This window comes from Pagrus major, chromosome 13, assembly GCF_040436345.1.
Source record: "Pagrus major chromosome 13, Pma_NU_1.0".
NCBI classification, from domain to species: domain Eukaryota; kingdom Metazoa; phylum Chordata; class Actinopteri; order Spariformes; family Sparidae; genus Pagrus; species Pagrus major.
In genome coordinates this window covers 17,917,798-17,937,664 of record NC_133227.1, presented here as the reverse complement: position 1 = coordinate 17,937,664, position 19,867 = coordinate 17,917,798, and the positions used below count along the sequence as shown (strand labels likewise).

The 19,867-nt window shown below is 38.3% G+C and overlaps 1 protein-coding gene across 2 annotated transcripts; it reads left to right on the top strand.

Moving 5' to 3' along the window:
• The first annotated feature begins 2,860 nt into the window (after positions 1–2,860).
• Positions 2,861–19,568, top strand: LOC141006783 (RAC-beta serine/threonine-protein kinase-like). Of its 2 annotated transcripts, XM_073479015.1 has the most exons (14): positions 2,861–3,030; positions 5,723–5,884; positions 6,001–6,129; positions 6,261–6,372; positions 6,549–6,699; positions 7,834–7,965; positions 9,490–9,555; positions 11,866–11,934; positions 12,068–12,190; positions 13,279–13,407; positions 14,887–15,101; positions 15,184–15,271; positions 16,991–17,093; positions 17,251–19,568. In XM_073479015.1, the coding sequence occupies exons 2-14, from the start codon at positions 5,839–5,841 to the stop codon at positions 17,328–17,330; spliced, it is 1,443 nt and encodes a 480-aa protein (XP_073335116.1). In that variant the 5' UTR covers positions 2,861–3,030; positions 5,723–5,838; the 3' UTR covers positions 17,331–19,568. The 2 variants fall into 2 exon arrangements, with proteins under 2 accessions (XP_073335116.1, XP_073335117.1); XM_073479016.1 differs by lacking the exon at positions 2,861–3,030 and having other exon boundaries at positions 3,092–5,884.
• The last annotated feature ends 299 nt before the right edge of the window (positions 19,569–19,867 follow it).

Below are 19,867 nucleotides of genomic sequence, written 5' to 3'. Positions count from 1 at the left end.
TAACAAATATATGAGGTGTGGATAATGATTTGGTACGTTGTGATTCCATGTTACATTCTTTATGAATATGGGTTGCTACCATTCAACCGGTTATATTGCAAGGCATGTTTCTGTATGGTGTTTCAAATTCGTGCTCCATGTGCCCCCTTTTAACTTTGAGCACCTGCCCCTCCAAAGGTCTCTGCACGGCCCTGCATCCCAGGCCACTTTGATGACCGCGACCTGTTCAGAGCACAATGGAGACGTGTACAGTATCTGGCCAATGTCTTCTGGGGACGATGGAAGAGGGAATTCCTCAGTGGACTACAACCTCGTCGCAAATGGAGAACACCTAAACCCAACCTACAAGTAGGAGATGTTGTCCTGCTAAAAGATGGGCAAGAGCACAGGAACGACTGGCCTCTTGCTGTTGTTGCAAAGACCTTTCCTAGCCAGGATGAAAGGGTAAGGAAGATCCAGGTACAGATAACTCGCAACGGCGAATAGAGACTGTACTTGAGACCTATCAGTGAAGTCATCCTGCTGGTTCCAAGGAACCACACCTGAAAGACTCCTCATATCTTTTGAAAACAGTGGGTGTGGGTTAGTGTGACATCCTGCTGATGTCAGACGGGGAGTATTCTGTCCCTCAGTTTTGTGTTATTATTTTACTCCTTTTCTGGAGGTTTATTTTCTAACAGATTCAAGCTTTCAGTCTACAGCTAATCTGGTTACTGTGCTTTTAAGAGAATCTAGTGATTTTGAGTTTGTTGTTAATCTTACACTGCCATCTGGTGGCGTATGTTGGAAGCAGGAAGTGCGTTAAGCGGAAGATAAAAGTGCAGCAGAGTAAAAAACATGTCGCTCCTGGGTCGAGTCTGTCTACTTCCTCAACTTTTGCGCTTGTCAAAGGCATAGTCTGTAAGTTAAATCAAATATACTTAATTAGGAATGTTTTCTAGTGCTTTCATTTTGCGTTTCGTGTTATTGAAGGCGGTACGCCATTCACTCAGTATAGCTGATGTTTTCATTTAGAATTGTGGTTGCTATTCAAAATACTATGTATTGCTAATGTTAAGACCTCAGGTTGGTTATTCTACACAGAAATAAGTGTGAATGTATGTTTTTACATGGAAACTTGTGATTCTTTTCTCACAGTTTTACAAAGTAAAATGGATCAGTAAACTGAAGAATGCTTCACGAGTGGTTACTGAAGCCATATGTTTAGCTCGCTGCATAGGCTAAAGCTCTTAGCTGAGGGCAGAAGAGTTATGCCACTGAAAAGTGATTATGCTTTTTTATTTACAAACTTATCACCTTGATCCCTTTAATATACTACTCTCTATTTAGTACCTAGTTTTTAATTATATGTAAATTGTGCCAATTTCCCCCCACCCTTATTGATAGATACCAGTATTGACAGTTATAAGACATCATCCAGTTCTTATACAGGAAGCATACAAAACAGGTTCAGCTTTTCACTTGCTGATCTTTAGCTAAACAAGTGGTACCATGAGGAGGCTGATTCATTTTAATGGTTTTATTAAGATAAATTCAAGTTCAGTTCAACAAATAAGCATAATAAAATGAAACACGTTACAAAGTATATTCCGTTAACAAGCACTGACATGCCGAAAAGGAGCAGGAAGAAGTATACGCTTTTTTAATTCTGCCCGTTCTCCACAATTCTGTAATTAGTCATAATCAATTAACTTCCATTCCTGAATCAGAATCAGACTTCCTTTATTTGTCCCACAAACGGGGGAAATTTCTGTGTCACAGCAGCAAAAGGACAGTAATATTACAATAAACAATAACAATAGTTAAAAATAAACAATATAATAAAAAGGTAATAAATAGAAATAGACTCCTATATATACATTATATTATTTATACATAATATTGTACAATGTGAACAGTGTAATTGTCAACAGTGTGGCAGTGTATTGTTGTTAATAAATAATAAATATGGGTATAAAAATTTTCCAGTTAGTGCAAAAAAAGAGAAATGGGTTATGTGTAGAGTTTTTATGGCATAGTGCACATGTGAGGTCCACTGGGAGCAGTGCTGGTTGTACAGTCTGACAGCAGCAGGAAGGAAGGACCTGTGATACCTCTCCTTCACACATCTGGGGTGTATCAGTCTATCGCTGAAGGAGCTGCCCAGTGCGGTGATAGTGACCTGCAGGGGGTGGGACTCCTTCACCAGCAGCGATGACAACTTATCCATCATCCTGCTCTCTCCCACCACCTGCACTGGGTCAAGAGGGCATCCCAGGATGGAGCTGGCCTTCTTGATAAGTTTATCAAGTCTCTGTGTACTTTCGTACGCTCCCATATAAGTATATACAATTCGATATACTATATGTACAATTAATATATAACATTATATATAAATATATTTACATACACACCTATATATACATATATACATATGTACTGAACACATGTACAAATACATACATACACACGTACACACCTACGTACATACATACTATCACACATAAATACAAATATACATACATAACCTAAATTATAACATACATAATATATATACATTGACCACTTTTCTATCTTATTATAAAAGTTAAGATATTACCACAAATTTAAATGTTATAACATATTTATATTATACACACACAAACACATGCATAAATCTATAAAAACACCTTGAGATTTTTAAATCCCCTCCCTCATCCCTGTATCTTTTGAAAATCATGTCTTTGTACCTTTTTTTTAACCGGATTATGCTTTGACATTGCTTTAGCTCCATGCTCTCTCTCTCTCTACTGCTTCATACCAATTTAAAGAAAAGTTTCTTGTCCTAAATGAAAGATGGCCCTACAGTGTCACCGTACAGCATACAATTTTGAGAAGAACTTGCGCCGTCTTGTCTGCAGAAGGCGGTGTGAGTCCAGCGATCAGTGAACACCTACCTAATACCAAGAAGAAGAGAGTCCATGGTGTTTTTCTGGGTGGATGGCCTGCACTGGATCTAGCCTGTCAAAACTGCAGTGAAACGAGAGCAACGTGGGATAAAGTCAGCAAAATGTTCGTTAAGTCTTGTCGTTATATTAAGTGTAAGATAAATCGACTTATGAGATAAGCTGAGGAACCTGTAATTCATTTAGTCAAGTTGGTTGACTACCTCGCTATTTGCAAGGCTAACGTTAACATCCACCAGTCACTTACATGAAGGCATATGATCGGTAATATAAGACTGTTAACTAATAACAAATATTTGAAAGAATATGGTTCGTTCATCAGTAACATTATAGTGACGTAACAGTGAAAAACTATCTTGAAAGTAGCCTGTGGAAAGCATAATTGTGTCTTTTAGCTGTAAAACCCACTTAATATGTGGGATTCAACTTTAACGTTAATTCAAAGTTAACGTTAGTTATTACTTATGTGACCTGCATATTAGCTAACATTCAGTTGTCTGAGGTCAAGAAATCTTAAGCGTTAATTGGCGTTTTGGTGGTTCAGGCATTCAGTAACTTTGACACATTGTCAGAGGTTGGTTGGGTTATTACTAACTAGATTTACTTTACTTCACTAACTCATCTGTAAACGGCACGTTAAAAGTAATTTTTCCACTGTCAGCATAAATTACAGATGACCACTGATAACTAAGTCAACGTTAAGTAGCAGACTAGCTCACAGTCAACAACAACGAGATTGGTTAGCTAGAACTTAGTTAATACTGTGATTTGGTTGGTAAATCCGAAAACTGAAGTACCCTAAATTTGCTAAGTCTTCTTAATCTATTCAAGCCATACGTGTTCTAGTAGATGTTAATTTAACGTTAGCGTTAGTTATAAATTCCTACAGTAACGTTACCCTTCTCTGTTTGATGGCCTGATCAAACACGAAACCGTGGTAAAAGTGTACGTTAGCGTTTACGTCACGCGTCCCGGAAATTATAAAAGCGTTGTCAAATTTTCACAAAAGTGCTGTTACGGAGTGTTTTTAGCTCATAAAGTTGATAACTCAAGCGTCCTTCGCTATCAGTAATAGCAAAATTCCAGCTAAGACTCACACCGTTTGCCAATACCAGCTTTAATGTCTATTAGTGTATGACAACAGGAGTATGATTGTAAATGTCTTAACTTCTTATAATCTAATATATTTAATGTATGTCGACACGAAATGTGACCCATGGCTATTCAGAGGTGAGTTATTTTTCACGTGTGTGGCAAAATAATACACACGTAATCGTGACCAGTATTACATTTTATGTTTATGAATAGTTAATGAGAAGAGTTGGATGAGATGCTTCCTTCATACACTTGGACAGCAGAGGAGAAATAACTAAACTTTTGAACTTTTGTTAAAACTAAAGGTCACCATTAGATAGCATTCACAATAAATAATTTAAATTGTTAAGATGTTTTAATATTCATACTTAAATACAATTTTTTTTTTTTTTTTTTACAGCAATTTGGTAATCAAGTAATCATAACAATAGTTTAACTGAGCAATAATAACAACGAGAAGCCTACAGCATTCACACTAAATATCATCTGGTTTCCACATGTGAAGTTTATTGACAGTTTAAGTGAAATAAGCATGTGACCTTTCTTGACAGTGCTCTTTGGGAGTTGAGAGTCGTTAAAAGGTTTTGATAAACAGAATATAAATGGGAATCAGAATCTTGAAAAACCAAACCAACCCCTTTCCTTTACAGCTGATCTGTTTTCCTAAACCTGTGTAATGTTCACATAGGTGTGTAGTAATGCATGCACTAGCACTGAAAATGCACTCTTACTGCTGACCTGCTTAATAGATACAAGTGCACAGAGCACAGGAAACCATACTCACAAGGGAGCATGTAAGCAAATTGAGCAAATTAGACCTAGCACCCACTGAAAGATTGGCTAGTTTAGTTTGTGGACAGTTAAGCCAATAGTCCTGTTTGCAGTCCTGCCGAGATTTAGCTTTCTGAGTGATGAGCAAGAAGAGGTTTTGAATTAAATGACCACACTGCAATAGAATGTTTTATTGCAGTCTGCATGCCAGTGGGGTATGTTGGGTTTGTGAGTGGTACTGGACTTCTGAGGACTATGCAGAGGTGCGTACATCATAGAGAGATACCGAGCAAATGTTTGAAAGAGAACTTTGCACTGCTGTTTAGACAAAACAAGGCATTTGAAGATGTCACTGTGGGCTTTCAGAGCTTGTGACTATATTTTTTACATTTCAGAGACAAGCACATTATTGTTTAATTAATGCTACAATTAATAACATAATTAAAGGAAAGTAAGAGTTAGTCTAGTTGCAAATTTTGTGCTGTTATCCTGTTTCAATAACTCTGTATTGTATGGCTTGCCCCTGTGACTTCACCTAGTAGGGGCCCTTTGCACCATATGGAAATTCATTAAAAGTACTTGATTTTATAGTGATAAACTCAGAACTGTAAAAGGTGAAGAGTAGAACTGAGCTTATGTTTTACATCAAGTTTTACAAGGTCTTACAGGTAAAGTGCTTAGTATGCAAAATGTTGAAATCTGACCAGCCATTACCTTAAATCCTGATATTGTGTTTGTAAATAAGTTACTACAATGGTTTTGTACTTCATCTTTTTAAAAGATTCTTATGTGTTAAATGTAACTTAATCAAACTTACAACTATCAACTGTAACTGAATATACTCTGCAACTACTGATGACTGTCTAAACTACCCTATTACTCTGTTAGACTATGCCAGGTGTTTCGAATCCTGTTTCCTTTGTTTCATTCAGCACGGGCTGTTCAGATATAGATAACTGTGACTGAGACTTGAGGGGCTTGAAGAGAAATCCACAGTTCCCCTACCTGACCTCTTGTTCCTGACCCTCTCTGAAACACATCTCTTACCATGAATGAAGTTAATATAGTCAGAGAAGGCTGGCTGCATAAAAGAGGTAAGGAGCATGAAAATCAGTATGACATTATCCTGCTGTTTATCAAAATGAATAAAGGCTTGGCACTGCAAGTGTTTTAGGAAAAATGCACAATTGCATTTCTATTTCCCAACCAGGTGAATATATCAAAACATGGAGGCCCAGGTATTTCATCCTGAAGAGTGACGGTTCCTTCATTGGTTATAAGGAGAAGCCTGATCTAAACGACCAGACTTTACCGCCTCTCAACAATTTCTCAGTGGCAGGTCAGTCCTCCCATTGATTTCTACTTTCAAAAACTCTCAGTTGAATTTTTTGAGTTTTATACAGTTCCGTCCCCAGTGTTTAAATCTTCATCAACTTCATGTAAAGACCATTCGTATTGTGTTTTTTACAGAATGCCAGTTAATGAAGACTGAAAGACCCCGGCCCAACACATTTGTCATCCGTTGCCTACAGTGGACCACTGTCATTGAACGTACCTTTCATGTGGACAGCAATGAGGAGAGGTAAGAACAGGCTAAAATATTACATCAAGCACGTTGTTATTTTCCCACTAGGCTTGTGTCACAATATCATGAAAATGTTTTAAGTGATTCCCCAAGGGCATTCAGTGGCATCTTGTGTGTAAACCCACTCTCCAAGACTGTTCAATGAAGCCTGACATAAGTTTTTTGTCTCTTAGAGAGGAGTGGATGTGGGCAATCCAGTCCGTGGCAAATAGTCTGAAGATGCGGGAACAGGAGGAGGAAGAACCAATGGATGTCTTTGGCTCACCCAGCCAAAGTAGCTTGGAGGAGATGGAAGTGGCTATGTCTAAGAGCTGCACCAAAGTGGTGAGAGGATTAACTTGTTGGGGACAGTGATATAAAGATAGTGAGCTCGAGTTTGATCTAGGGGTGGGCAATGTGAAAATAGACTTTGAGATCTTGTGGGCACCCACAATTTGATTGTGATTAAATATGCTGTGACATTAGTTCTTTGACTAGATTGCCCACCCCTAGTTTGATGTGATCGAACGGAGACTGTATGAGTACAGTAAAATCTTGGCATTGTTTAAATTTTTTTTAAAAACACAAACAAGCAAGCAGTATTTTAAGGGTCACTATTTAGGGCACAATGACATTTTTGCTACTTTATATTCTGTTACATTTTATTTTTTCTGTATAATTTCTTTCAGAGTAGTTGACTGATTGGCAGTCTGCATCTAGACCCCGATTATCTTTTATCCTGCGGACAGTTTTACATTAATAAAAAGTTAATTTTGATAAGCCTGCCAAGCAGAACAGTGGGGCCATTTAGTGCCTCATTTTTAGTTTTACTTTAGCTGCATGCATTGTCAAGAGATCATCAGATAATCCTTGCTGTAGCATTGGGCCTCCTGCAAGAAGCATTTATTTTCCTCTCCTGAACCTCTTTTACTGCATTCTGTGATGTTTGCTCAGACAAGTACTCAAGCAAACAGTCCTAAATCGCTTGTTTTGACCTGCTAGGTGTGTACCGAGCAAGGGTGCCAGTAGGAAATAGGGAAGGGGCCATTGGCCCTCCACGTTACGCCCCCTGCTCAGTATACGCTTTAAGTTGTGGAGCACTGTATCCCAGTTTCAATCATCCTGTCAAATCTAAGACATTAAGAAAAAGACCATTTGGCGAATGTATCACCAGCTGTGACGCTAAATCAGTGTATAAGGGGCAGTGGAACAAATTACATGAGAGAAGTAAGTTTGGTGAAACAGGTAAACTTTACCATGTTGAATGTTGTGCATTCCTTGTATCAAAATAGGGAATACTTCAATGAAACGCAAAAAACATAGCTGGTACATGAGACGTATGACTAAGTAGGAAAAAACCTCTCTGAAGATTTTTTCAGATGTTTTTCAGTTCAGATGTACAATTTTGTACAAAATCAATATAAAGACAAAATCACAACCCAAGTGAATTCTCACACCTTGGCCTTGTGTACATTACAGACAATGAGTGACTTTGAGTACCTGAAGCTGCTTGGGAAGGGGACGTTTGGGAAGGTTATTCTGGTCAAAGAGAAGTCCATGGGAGTACATTATGCCATGAAAATACTGCGCAAAGAGGTCATTATAGCCAAGGTAAGTAAGGTGTCTGTGTGTGGGAATTTGTGTGTGTACACAATTTGTTTTAGCTACAGTAGTCATTCATCTCTTTCTGCTGCTTTGCTGTCGCAGGGTAATTCATGTCATACCTGCTAAAGTGCAGCAGAGCATCAGCATAGTACCAGTGACAATGAATCATGACAATATTGTGTCAGACTGGAAATTAACATCGACATGAGGTGTAAAGTTCTCCTTAGCAATAACAGATTGACGTCAATTGCTGCCCCTCTTGCAATCTGACTTTATCTCCTAGGATGGTGACGGAAAGTCATGTTTGTTCATCCAATCATAGTGAATAAACGCTCTTGATGTGAAACTCAAGAAGGTTATGGTGGGAGTTCAAGCGTTTGCTATGATTGGACGATTCCTATTCCAAAAGGGAATACCACAGCCCTTTTTTCTGTTTTCTCTGGCCACAGAGCACCAATTTCAAAAATGCATCTTTTTACTGCATGGACAGCCCATTTTTATGCAAGGTCCATCTTTCCAGCAGTGAAATAATTCCTAAGATGTAATCGATCAAGTTATTTCTTTCTTTCTGTAGAGAGATTTATTTCCTAAACTGCTGTTTTATTATATTTCTTGCCTTCCCTCTATGTGATACTCCATGTTTTTTTCGCTGCACCTTCTCTTTTTAGTGAAAATGCTGCAGTGAAGTACTTTGTATTGGAGAACTATGCCTACCATTGTACAGTTTAAGGCTAATTCTATTGATTTTACAGATTGAAAGTGTGATTGGATGTCTTGGGGAGTACCACTGCATATGTGAAAAAAGTAGTATAAGCCTTTTGTGGCTCCAGGGGAAGCTGCATGTAATCTGATAAATTGCCTCCTATAATATTGCTCAGTGGCTGAGTTGTATAATTGGTAATGTTGGCGCCAGGTTTTAAAAGAAAGAAGAATGCAAGGAATAAAAATGTGATACGTCTGGTTCTGCTGCATCGATTTTGATCCTTTGTTTTTAAATTGTCCTTGGGTCCAACAGGGTTATTGGAGTACAAAGCTAGACCACTGGACTGCTTTTTAAGAACGGCTGCCTACATTACCGACAATACAACTTAGCCATTGAGTGACATCACTGTAAGGAATTTATCAGATTACATACAGTTTCTTCTTTAGCCACAAAAGGCTTTCTACCACTTTTTCACTTATGCAGTAGTATCCCCCAAGACCTGTAAACACATTTTTAATGTGAAAAATTGGTGAAATTGGTGGTGAACACAGAGGCAGTTTCATGGGTTCAACCCCACTCACAAATGTCACCTGGTAGTTGTTGGTGCGCATAGCAACACAAGTGCCCCCTGCTTGTACTGCGGTAATGATCCCTCGCTGGACCATTGCTGATTCTGGGGCAAAGTTGCAGAAAAAAATTAGAGACGACTGTATGTATCAGCCAAAAAGATGGTGCCAATTTAGAAAGTTACAATTGTAACAAAGTAAAGCTATACATTTTATATTATGCATTTTCTATGTGTCTGACAACCATGTATTTGTTGGCAGGATGAGGTGGCCCACACAGTTACAGAGAGCAGAGTGTTACAAAACACACGACACCCCTTCCTCACGGTGAGAACTCTTACAAATGACCCACTCGATTGTAGTTCTGCACGAAACATGCTGTTGAGTGCAATGCTGTCTCAGAAAGAAGAGCCAATACTCACTTGAGATTTGATTTTTCTGGTCCAAATGGTTCTCAGCTCAGTCTGAAAGCTTTCAGTGCTGAGCTTCTATTGGATGATTACTCCAGCCACTTGGCATGCCACTGACAGCATATGTCAACATGCATAGTGTATTGATTGCAGTGTCACTCTATCCACCCCTTTAATCAAGACTTAAATATCTCAATAACCATGGTATGGATTGCAAGAAAATTAGGTTCAGACATTCATGTGCCCCTCAAATCTCAAATCTTCGTTGTCGGGACATTTTGGTTTTGGTGTTGAATAGGGGTTTCACTATTCTCCAAATCCTCGATTCAATTTGATTTTCGATTTTAAGGTCATGATTCGATTCTCTATCTTTTTTTTTTCTTTTAGAAGAGATGCCTATGCCATTTTTAGTGGCTAGTCTAGCCTAGGATCATTGGTTTTATGCCATGATAACTCATTTAATTTTTTAATTCTTATTTCAAAAGATGGTCTACATGGTGCCATGAATGATATAATCTCCATTATTTGTTTGCAGTGTACTACACTAAGGCCTTATTGTCAAATTTCAATAATTTATGAACAATATAAATGGAACAATAACTTGTTTCACCAGTCAACTGGAAACAACAAAACCAGTCATAGAGGGTTCCTGCCATCTAGTGACTCTTTTTTGTGACTGCAGTGTGCACTCTTCACAGCAGATGTCATTGAAATTCACAAGAATTGGATATATATATATATATATTGGATGAATATCCAATTGTTGTGAATTGAGCAATATCGCTGTGTGGAGGTAATGCCGTCAGTGAGACAATAGTCTCTCTCGCATGTCTTTAAACAAACCTGTCCTCCCAGTCCAGAAAAACAAAAAAATCACCAGTGCAGTTCATTGCAAACGACTTGAGGCCTTTTTCAGTGGTGAGAGATGTGGGTTTTCGTCACCTAATGAAAACAAATGATTTACATTACATTCTGCCCTCTCGTACATTTTTCAGCAGCCAAGTTATTCCTGACTCCTATGAAAAGACACACAAAGCCATAGAAGATAAATTGGCTAAAACACAGAGCCTTGCGCTCACAACGGATAGTAATTACTTTTCTTTTTATTAGGCCAGTAGTCAAGGCTCAGAGGCATTTTTCACATTTGAAAGTGTTTTTATTTCTATATAAGTGTATTTATTTGACACAATACAATACGCTTTTTGTTGTTGCTAATAAGCAAAATTAAGAGAGAGTTTTGGATAGAAATATTGTAGCTTTTTTTTACTCCTTCACAAAAAACGTGTATCGAACCAAAACGGTGATACAGAAATCGAGGGATATATCGAAACATGGGCGAACACAGTATTGTTTGTAATTTCATTTTTGCTTATAATAATAATAAGATAATGAGTTAAACATTTGGGAAGATTTAAAATTAATGCCTTATTATTTTTTATTTATCAATTTATTTTGTATTTAATTATTTCTTTAAGACCCTACCTGAACCAGAATTTTCCAAGTTGACAATCACCACCATTGTCCTTATATCAACTTGATAAGTCAGATTATTTTGTTATGTGCCTGTGGTTTTTGCCTTTCATCTATGCATATTTAAAAAGAAAAAATATGAAACATTATTGTACAGAGGAGGTGGCCTAAGACATTACTTATCACCCACCTACAATGCAATACTGAGTTTCCTCCCCAGACAGCTTAACAACCATTCACACCTGGGCTCACCTAGCCCTAGCAACCCACATGAAGGCCGGTTGGGTCAGCGACCCACACGTGGTCCTAACGACTCTGAAACTCACAGCTCACACGTGTCCTTAACGACTCTGTAAGGACACTCCCACACAGAGTTTAAAAGCCTGCAACTCCTCTCCAGTTAGTTAGAACTGAAGAAGCCTCTTGGATGAGAGGTGAAACGTCTTCATGAAACTGAAACAAGTCCAGTTGCCTACGATACAGCATTTAGGACCCTTACATAGGATTATGAAAAATGGTATGACTTCCTTTTTCCATCACCCTTTCCCTTCCCCTTCAATCATCAACATTAACATGACAGCCCTATTATTGTCTTCAGTATTCCTGAATGTAAACAGCTAGTATTCAGCTCAGTTGATCCATATGATACACATGATTTCAACAGGTTTCTTTTTCACGTGTTGGTAGAGAGTTACCCTGAAATAGTGTGATGCATGCATCCACTATTGCCACTAATGTGATTATTTTCTTCCTGCAGACACTAAAATATGCCTTCCAAACCCACGATCGACTCTGTTTTGTCATGGAATATGCCAACGGAGGCGAGGTGAGACCTCACATATACACGTTACCATCACACGGAGATTGTGTCACTCGGTGTTAACAGCTTGCTTGGCAAACTTAAACAGACCTACTCTAACGGCTAAGTATTTGACTCCATCTGCTCTTACCTCTTTCAGCTTTTCTTCCACCTGTCACGCGAACGAGTGTTCACAGAAGACCGGGCACGCTTCTATGGTGCAGAGATTGTGTCAGCACTTGAGTACCTCCATTCACGTGACGTTGTTTACCGCGATCTGAAGGTAAATGCTAGTATGGCATTCATCTGAAATAGTCTTACAGGGATTTATATCATGACTTCAGAGAAGGTGCTCTAATGAGTTTAAATTTTAGGTTTTACCAGGACATGTTCATCAATTGCATAAATATGACAGCTTCAGTTGAATAGAGTTGAAGCATTTAATAGCAGTTGTCGTCATTATTGATTCGATGATGTATCAATCAAAGCTAAACTTCTGGCTGAAATGTTATTCTTACTTATCTTGTTTGTGAAGTATAGCAAGTATCTACTTTGAAAATAGCTGAGGTGTAATTTCCATGATCCAAAATCAATGTTCTTTATTGTTCTATTTTGAGATGTTCATTCCATAAAAGGGCATGACTTGTGAAATGTATTCTTGTCCAGTTCTTTCCCTCTTAAATTCAGATGTAGTTAAGAACTGACAGAAACAATTTACATCTAGCTTCAAGTGGAATCAGCATATCCTGCTGAAGGGAAATGCTCCCATTTAAAGTCTGAAAGTGTCATCAGTCACACAATGTATGGGCAGACTTGGTCCTGTTTCTGTCTAAGTACCCCTTCAGAACTACAACAGCATGAGTGTGCATCAGCACTCAGTGCTTGTAGAAAGCAGTGTAATCTGCACAGCTCTCTTCTCTCAGCAGAAAATGTTTGCCCTCTGGAAGAATTCAACAGTTATAACTAAATCTTAGTGGGAAAATTCAGCATGTAACAAGCCAAAAACTTCCAGTCTTATAACATCTCAGCACAGTGCACCACATGGGTCTTAATAGAGTGGCTAACTTTTTAGGATTAAAAAGTCTCTATTTCTTCTTAATCTGTCTAACTTCCATTAGACTAATCTAAGAGTAAAACTAAGACTGGCCAAACACTACAGTCTAGTCAAAAATATCTTTGTGAAACCTATCTATTTTTAATAGACAGCAACAAATCTCAGCACATGGTCAAGGAATTCTTGAGTATTGAGTATTGATCAATGACCCCATGAAAGGATCCATTATGTTTATTAAAAAACATTATTCATAATCATTATATCCATGATCATTGGGCTCATATTAGATGTATGTATGTTATTTTACTCTCTCTCAGTTGGAGAATCTGATGCTGGACAAAGACGGCCACATCAAAATCACTGATTTTGGTCTTTGTAAGGAGGGCATTACCCCTGATGCTACCATGAAAACCTTCTGTGGAACTCCAGAATATCTGGCACCTGAGGTATGGAACTGAAACTAACTGGGTGTCACATTGATTAATTAATTAACAAACGCAGTGTTTCCCACAGGATTTAATGATGGGTGGACCATAGTCCCAACGGGGGGGCATGCTTCCCTGTGACAAAATTGTGCATACTTTAAAGTTAAATGCATCAATCTGGTGCACTTTGAGAGAACAATTAAGAGGCTATGTTATAAACAACAAATATTGAATTAAATAAGTAAAACAAATAAAAAATGTCCTATTGATCAGTTGGTGGTGAAGTTTAATAAATAGTGTAGCTGGAGATCATTTGCAGCTTTCCCATCCACATATGAATGTATTTTAATCTGGCCTCTGGATTTAATTCTCCTGTTGTTAAAATTGTGGAAACATGAGCTGCTAGAGAGAGTTATGTGTGTTGTTTTCTGCCGAAATCATTTTCACGTTACACGAGTACCGAGTGAGAGGCAATGTAACTCATGGGGCCTCACAGTGTGTGTGTGTGTGTATGTATGTGTATATTATATATATATTACGGTTGGGCATCTCTGGTGTAAGGCCGATACCATACGTATCTTGATACACTGTCAACGATCTGATGCATTAAAGATACATACACTGATCAGCCACAACATTAAAACCACTGACAGGTGACGTGAATAACATTGATCATCTCATCACAATGCGATGTTCTGCTGGGAAACCTTGGGTGCTGGCATTCATGTGAATGCCACTTGACACGCACCACCCACCCAAACACTGTTGTGGACCAAGTACACCCCCTCATCACAACAACACTACCCGATGGCACTGGCCACCCAGCAGGACAATGTGCCCTGACACACACAAACACTGCTCAGGAACAGCTCGAGGAACACAATAAAGGGCCCAAGGTGTTGACCGGTCATCCAAATTCCCCAGATCCCAATCTGATCGAGCATCTGTAAGACGTGCTGGAGCAGGTCTGATCCATGGAGGCCCCACCCCCCAACATACAGGACCCAGAGGATCCACTATAAAACACCCTGGTGCCAGACACCACAGGACACCCTCATATATATACATATATATGTGTATATATAAATACATATATATGTATATATATATATGTATATATACGTATATATACATATGTATATGTATATATACGTATATATACGCATATATACATATATATATGTATACATATATATACACATATATACGTATATATATATGTATACATATATACACATATATACGTATATATATATGTATACATATATATACACATATATATGTATATATATGTGTGTATATATATATATATATATATGTATGTATGTTTTTGTATATATGTATATCTATTCATAATTCAAGAGAGAAATACAGATTTTGATCAGATAAGTGTACAGTGATGTGTACCAAATATGAATGTATGTTCAAGGCTGCAAATTCAAAGTCACTTCTTACAACCATTGTTTATAATTCTTAATCTGGTAAATATTTGTTTCTCAGGTCCTAGAAGATAATGACTACGGCCGGGCAGTGGACTGGTGGGGTCTGGGTGTAGTCATGTATGAGATGATGTGTGGCCGTCTGCCTTTCTACAACCAAGACCATGAGCGTTTGTTTGAACTCATCCTCATGGAGGAGATCCGCTTCCCCAGGAACTTGTCACCCGAGGCCAAGTCCCTGCTGGCTGGTCTTCTCAAGAAGGACCCCAAACAGAGGTATGTGACTGGACTGATCATGTGTGTATACTCCTTCTGGAAAACCAACTTAATTCTTACATGAACTTGTTTGGGGTGACAGGTTAGGTGGAGGTCCCGATGATGCCAAAGAAGTAATGAGTCACAAATTTTTCATCACCATCAACTGGCAGGATGTGGTACAGAAGAAGGTAAGACTTTTATTGCTTTTCCACCAAAATTAGTGGGTATACACAGGTTTTTTAAATGTGGGTACACCCGCTAAAAAAATCACCTATTGACACCATTCCCACATCCCGCAGGCAAGGCAGCCCGCCTGTGATTTTTATCTGAAGTGTTATGTTGTATCACTGACATCATGTTTCACTTGAAACAACAAGACATCCAAAACAACAAGACACCCATTGTGAAAGAAGCGTCTATAAAACGGTGGATAAATTTTTTTGAGCGTTACAACCCCTGCAAAATGACTCATTTCACTATCATAATTTCAGCCATTCGGTCCAATAACATTTGCATAGTCTAGAAAAGTAGCACGATTAAATTATTTTATCCCCCTTCAAGTTAACCGGGTGCTAAACTGGAAGTTAGGCAGCTTGGTCTGCGATCCAGGTATTTTCTTAGCCGGAAGTCAAGCTTTTTTTTTTTAAACACCACTGAGCAGCTTTCATCGGAATGAATGGGGCTCCACCTCCAACGCTGTCCACTAATAAAACGTCCTTGAATAGACCACATCCTAAATTCCTGTTTTTATTTACGCACTACCACCAGATGTTGATAACACGTTCGTGCAGCAGAATTTAGCGTGTTCACCCAGATCTTACATTTGAATCAAAGCCAAGCCAAGGTGATAAAAACCATGTCTGCTGCAAAGTCGATTGACCCGGTTGTAAATGCAGAGTTTACACATTCCCATTGCACACAAAAGCCCAATCTTAGCAGGTTTAAGTGGGTTTTTGACCAGTGGAAAAGGAGTATTAAAGAGACTAGAGGAAGTGAAACTAAAGTTTGCTTTATAGTCACAGAAATGGAGGATGTCCTGGCTGGCTGCCTAGTCAGCCTTCATATCAGAGATTTGAGACACTTCAGTCAGGCTTAGATAATTATTCTCACCCTCAGTCGCTTTTAGCTGAAATGCTTCCATCTTGAAAGATGGTCTCAGGCTTGTGAACTCAGCTGCTAGAAATGTAAGGTACAGAAAAACAATACAATAAATTAAAATCTATTAATCAGATTTTAAAAGAAAGTGTTCTTTTCTACCACCATTAGATGATATGTTTGCCATATTTCAGACACGTTTGTTTTTTAATTTAAATGTACTTTGAATACGTATCTACCACCAAATACAATATGATTTTTTAATTCTTACTCTTGGTTGAGAGAGTGGTTATGTTTCCTTTGTGTCATCTGATGGTGGCAATATTTCAATCTATATCAAAACCTAAACAAAGAAAAGCACTTAGCAGATATCCTGCATTCTCTTAGTGCGACTAAGAGAGCTAGTGGACTTGTTTCTAATAAATACATTTTCATGAGGATACCCACGGTATTCTGCTTCCAAAGGCTTGGTTGGTTCCAACAGACTGAGCAAACAACAACGGTGCAAAGTTGTCATGATAAACTTAACACTAACAACAAAGTTACCCTGTCAAGTGTTGCTATGTTTAGTTATGTTTATGTTGTGAAAAATGAAAGGTTCTCAAGGAAGTGTCAGTAAGATGATACGGCCCTGATCTGCACCCTAGTGGATCTATCATTAATATTGCAGGTATGCACAAACTACACAGGTAGTATGTGCACAATGCCTCTCGTGTACCCACAGACTCATGTCTACATATCTTAATCTTATAAATTCAGTATGTTCCCAATTTAATGGCTAGTTAACCAATCTTTTCAACTTGCTGTGTAAGCTCACCCCACTCTTCAGACCACAAGTGACATCAGAGACAGACACCCGGTACTTTGATGAGGAGTTCACAGCGCAGACCATCACACTCACTCCTCCAGACAAGTGTAAGTATCCTCTGACTGTAGCTGTAGAGCTTTCAGGTCTGGACAACAACATTGTGTGAGTGCAGTGTGGCAAGGCCTGATCCACTACTGTCCATGATCGAGGTGCATTTTCTTGGCTATAATGTGACTAGTGATTTCTGCGGTTTTGTTCTTACAGATAACAGTCTGGACTGCGAGGACCCCAGCCAGCAAGCACATTTCCCCCAATTTTCTTACTCTGCTAGCATAAGAGAGTGATCGCATCTCTCTCAACACACATACACACACACACACGATGCATGAACACCTTGACCACACTGACCATCCCTTACAGCTGTAAATTGACCAGAACCTCCAACCTTTAATGAGGTTCTGGTCCTTTCAGGATCTAAGTGCCTCAGCTGGTGGCCGTACTGTTCTATAGAAACCCTCTTCGTCCACACTACGGGCAATGCCTGGCCACACTGGCTGTATGTATCAAACTGGATTCCAGTACCTCACAAAGTTGTCAGTACAACTCAAAAACAAAATCAAGACTCTGTGTGTAGCGCCTTCAGGTGGCCTAACAACTACTGCTGCTTTTTCAGACTCTAAACCACCAATCGTTTTTAACTTTCTTCTTTTTTTGGTCTTACAAGAAGCCATACAGTCCTTTATGATGTTTCCAAGTGCTCTTCTTCAGAACTAGCTGTTACTACTGGTAATAAACAGGTTTGTTGAGGGAGGAAGCGGGGCAGTTTGTTGGGTGTTTATCTGTAAGGTGTGTGTGTGGATTTTTTTTCTTTTTTTGGAAAAACAGGGCATCAAATCCTGTCATAACTCTATGTCATCAGTTTATTCAGAGTGCATCTGTGAGAACATGAGGATTTACGTGAGTCTTAATATAATGCTAACCCAATATGCATCAGGAACAAGGTATGAATTGAAAACACATGATGATCAAAGTGTCTCTGTGGAGGACAGCTTTGACAAAGTGAAATGTGAGGTGTTGGAGATAGAGGCTCTCCTTCTAAACTGTATGCAATGAAAATTGGGAATACCTTTATGCACATCTCTCTTGATCAGCAAAAAAACACACCAGCCATGTGATTTAAGAGGCTTAATAAGCATTTAGTAATTTATAGCAGACATATTTTTCATCCCAGATGGACATGTTCATAATGTAGCGAAAGCTTCCACAATTGGTGTCAGGGGCTTTTTTTATTATATATTTTTTTAATTTATTTTTTATTTTCATTTTAAAACCTTACCAAAATGTGTTCATTGCACTAATTATAAAAACAGGGATACCAGACGTTGGCTTCAAAATTGCAGTCAGATTCATAATCCTGCTGACCTGTTCTGTGATCATATTTACATCAACATTTGGCCAGTTTTAGACTATTTAATTTGACAAAGTTCTTGTATGGCTGCTTGTGTTAAGGCAACATTTAGTATTTGAGAACTTTGGCTTTGTCTTTTTTTTTTTTTTTTTTAATTCTGTTAAATAAGAAAAACAAGTAGAAATCCTCAAAAAACTGTCATTTTGGGATTTGCACTGAAACTCAGGTGTTGTACTGGCAATACTTTCGGAAAAAGAACTTCTCGTAATAGCACCAAACTGAAGTCATTCTACTTTGTGAGAACATGTTCATATTTGGAGAGTCATTCTTTGCATTGAGCGCTCATTCTCTGATATTTCCAAGTCCATGTCATAACATAGCTTGGTAACTTATCAAAGTATTCCTTCCTCCGATCATAACTCACCAACTCATACTTAGCATAGTGGAGACTCTACAGGTTTGTGGTTTTTGCTAATGGTTGTTTGCACATTTTAATGTTCTCCTTGCCATTGTGTATCTGTTATCTTGTTGTCAATCTTAATGTTTTTACATTGTTTCAGTGCATCCAAACAGCTTCTGCTGTTCAGGCTTGAATGTGCCTCTAGATTTCAATTGACCAGGGAGCTGCGTACATCATGAGCATGATCCATTGAGATTTTGTGTTCAAGTGCAATTGTGATTGGCATGATTGTCTTCAGTGTTAATTTCAGTTCTCCCCATCTATGATATAATCACTGCACAAAATTAAATGATAACCATGAGGGGTGAACCGTTAACATTTACAATACTGGGTGTTACATTGTACATGAAAATACACCCAACATTGTATTGGTGCTACTCTGTTGAGTCACTGGGGTATTAAATAAAGAGCTAGTGCTGACAACCTGCTCAACTTCCAATTGCTCACAGATCCTTCTGCCACATATGCTGTTATGAAATAATTTCCGTTATTTTTGTAATGTCTTGTTTCTTTTGATTTACTTATAAACTTCTTTTCCCTCACCCTTCCTGTACCCTGAACCTTCATCACTCAAATTAAGAAAATTCATTATGGTTGAAAGAAATGTGTGTGTTTTCAGTTACATTATTCTTATCAAACAATTAATTTCTATTTGTCTGTGAAACTTTTTCTGAAAGACAATGATCAATACACGTTTTTAACGGTATAAATACATCCTCATGTTTGTGTCTTAATTTTGTTCATCCCTCCATTGTAAAGTGCTGTAGCTTTGTTGTCGACTCTGTCTTAATACAGGTACCAAGCACTATAAAGCATATTAAAACAAGTGCTAAATAAATTGTTTAACTTAATTGGATAACTCCAATCATTTTAGACATTTTATACTACTTTTTTGTGCAGCAGTATTCCCCAAGACCTGTAAACACATTTTAATGTGTAAAATTGTTGAGTTACCCTTTAAGACAGGAAGTGTATTGTCAATCCTACCTTCCTCCTTCTCAGAGGGTTAAGAG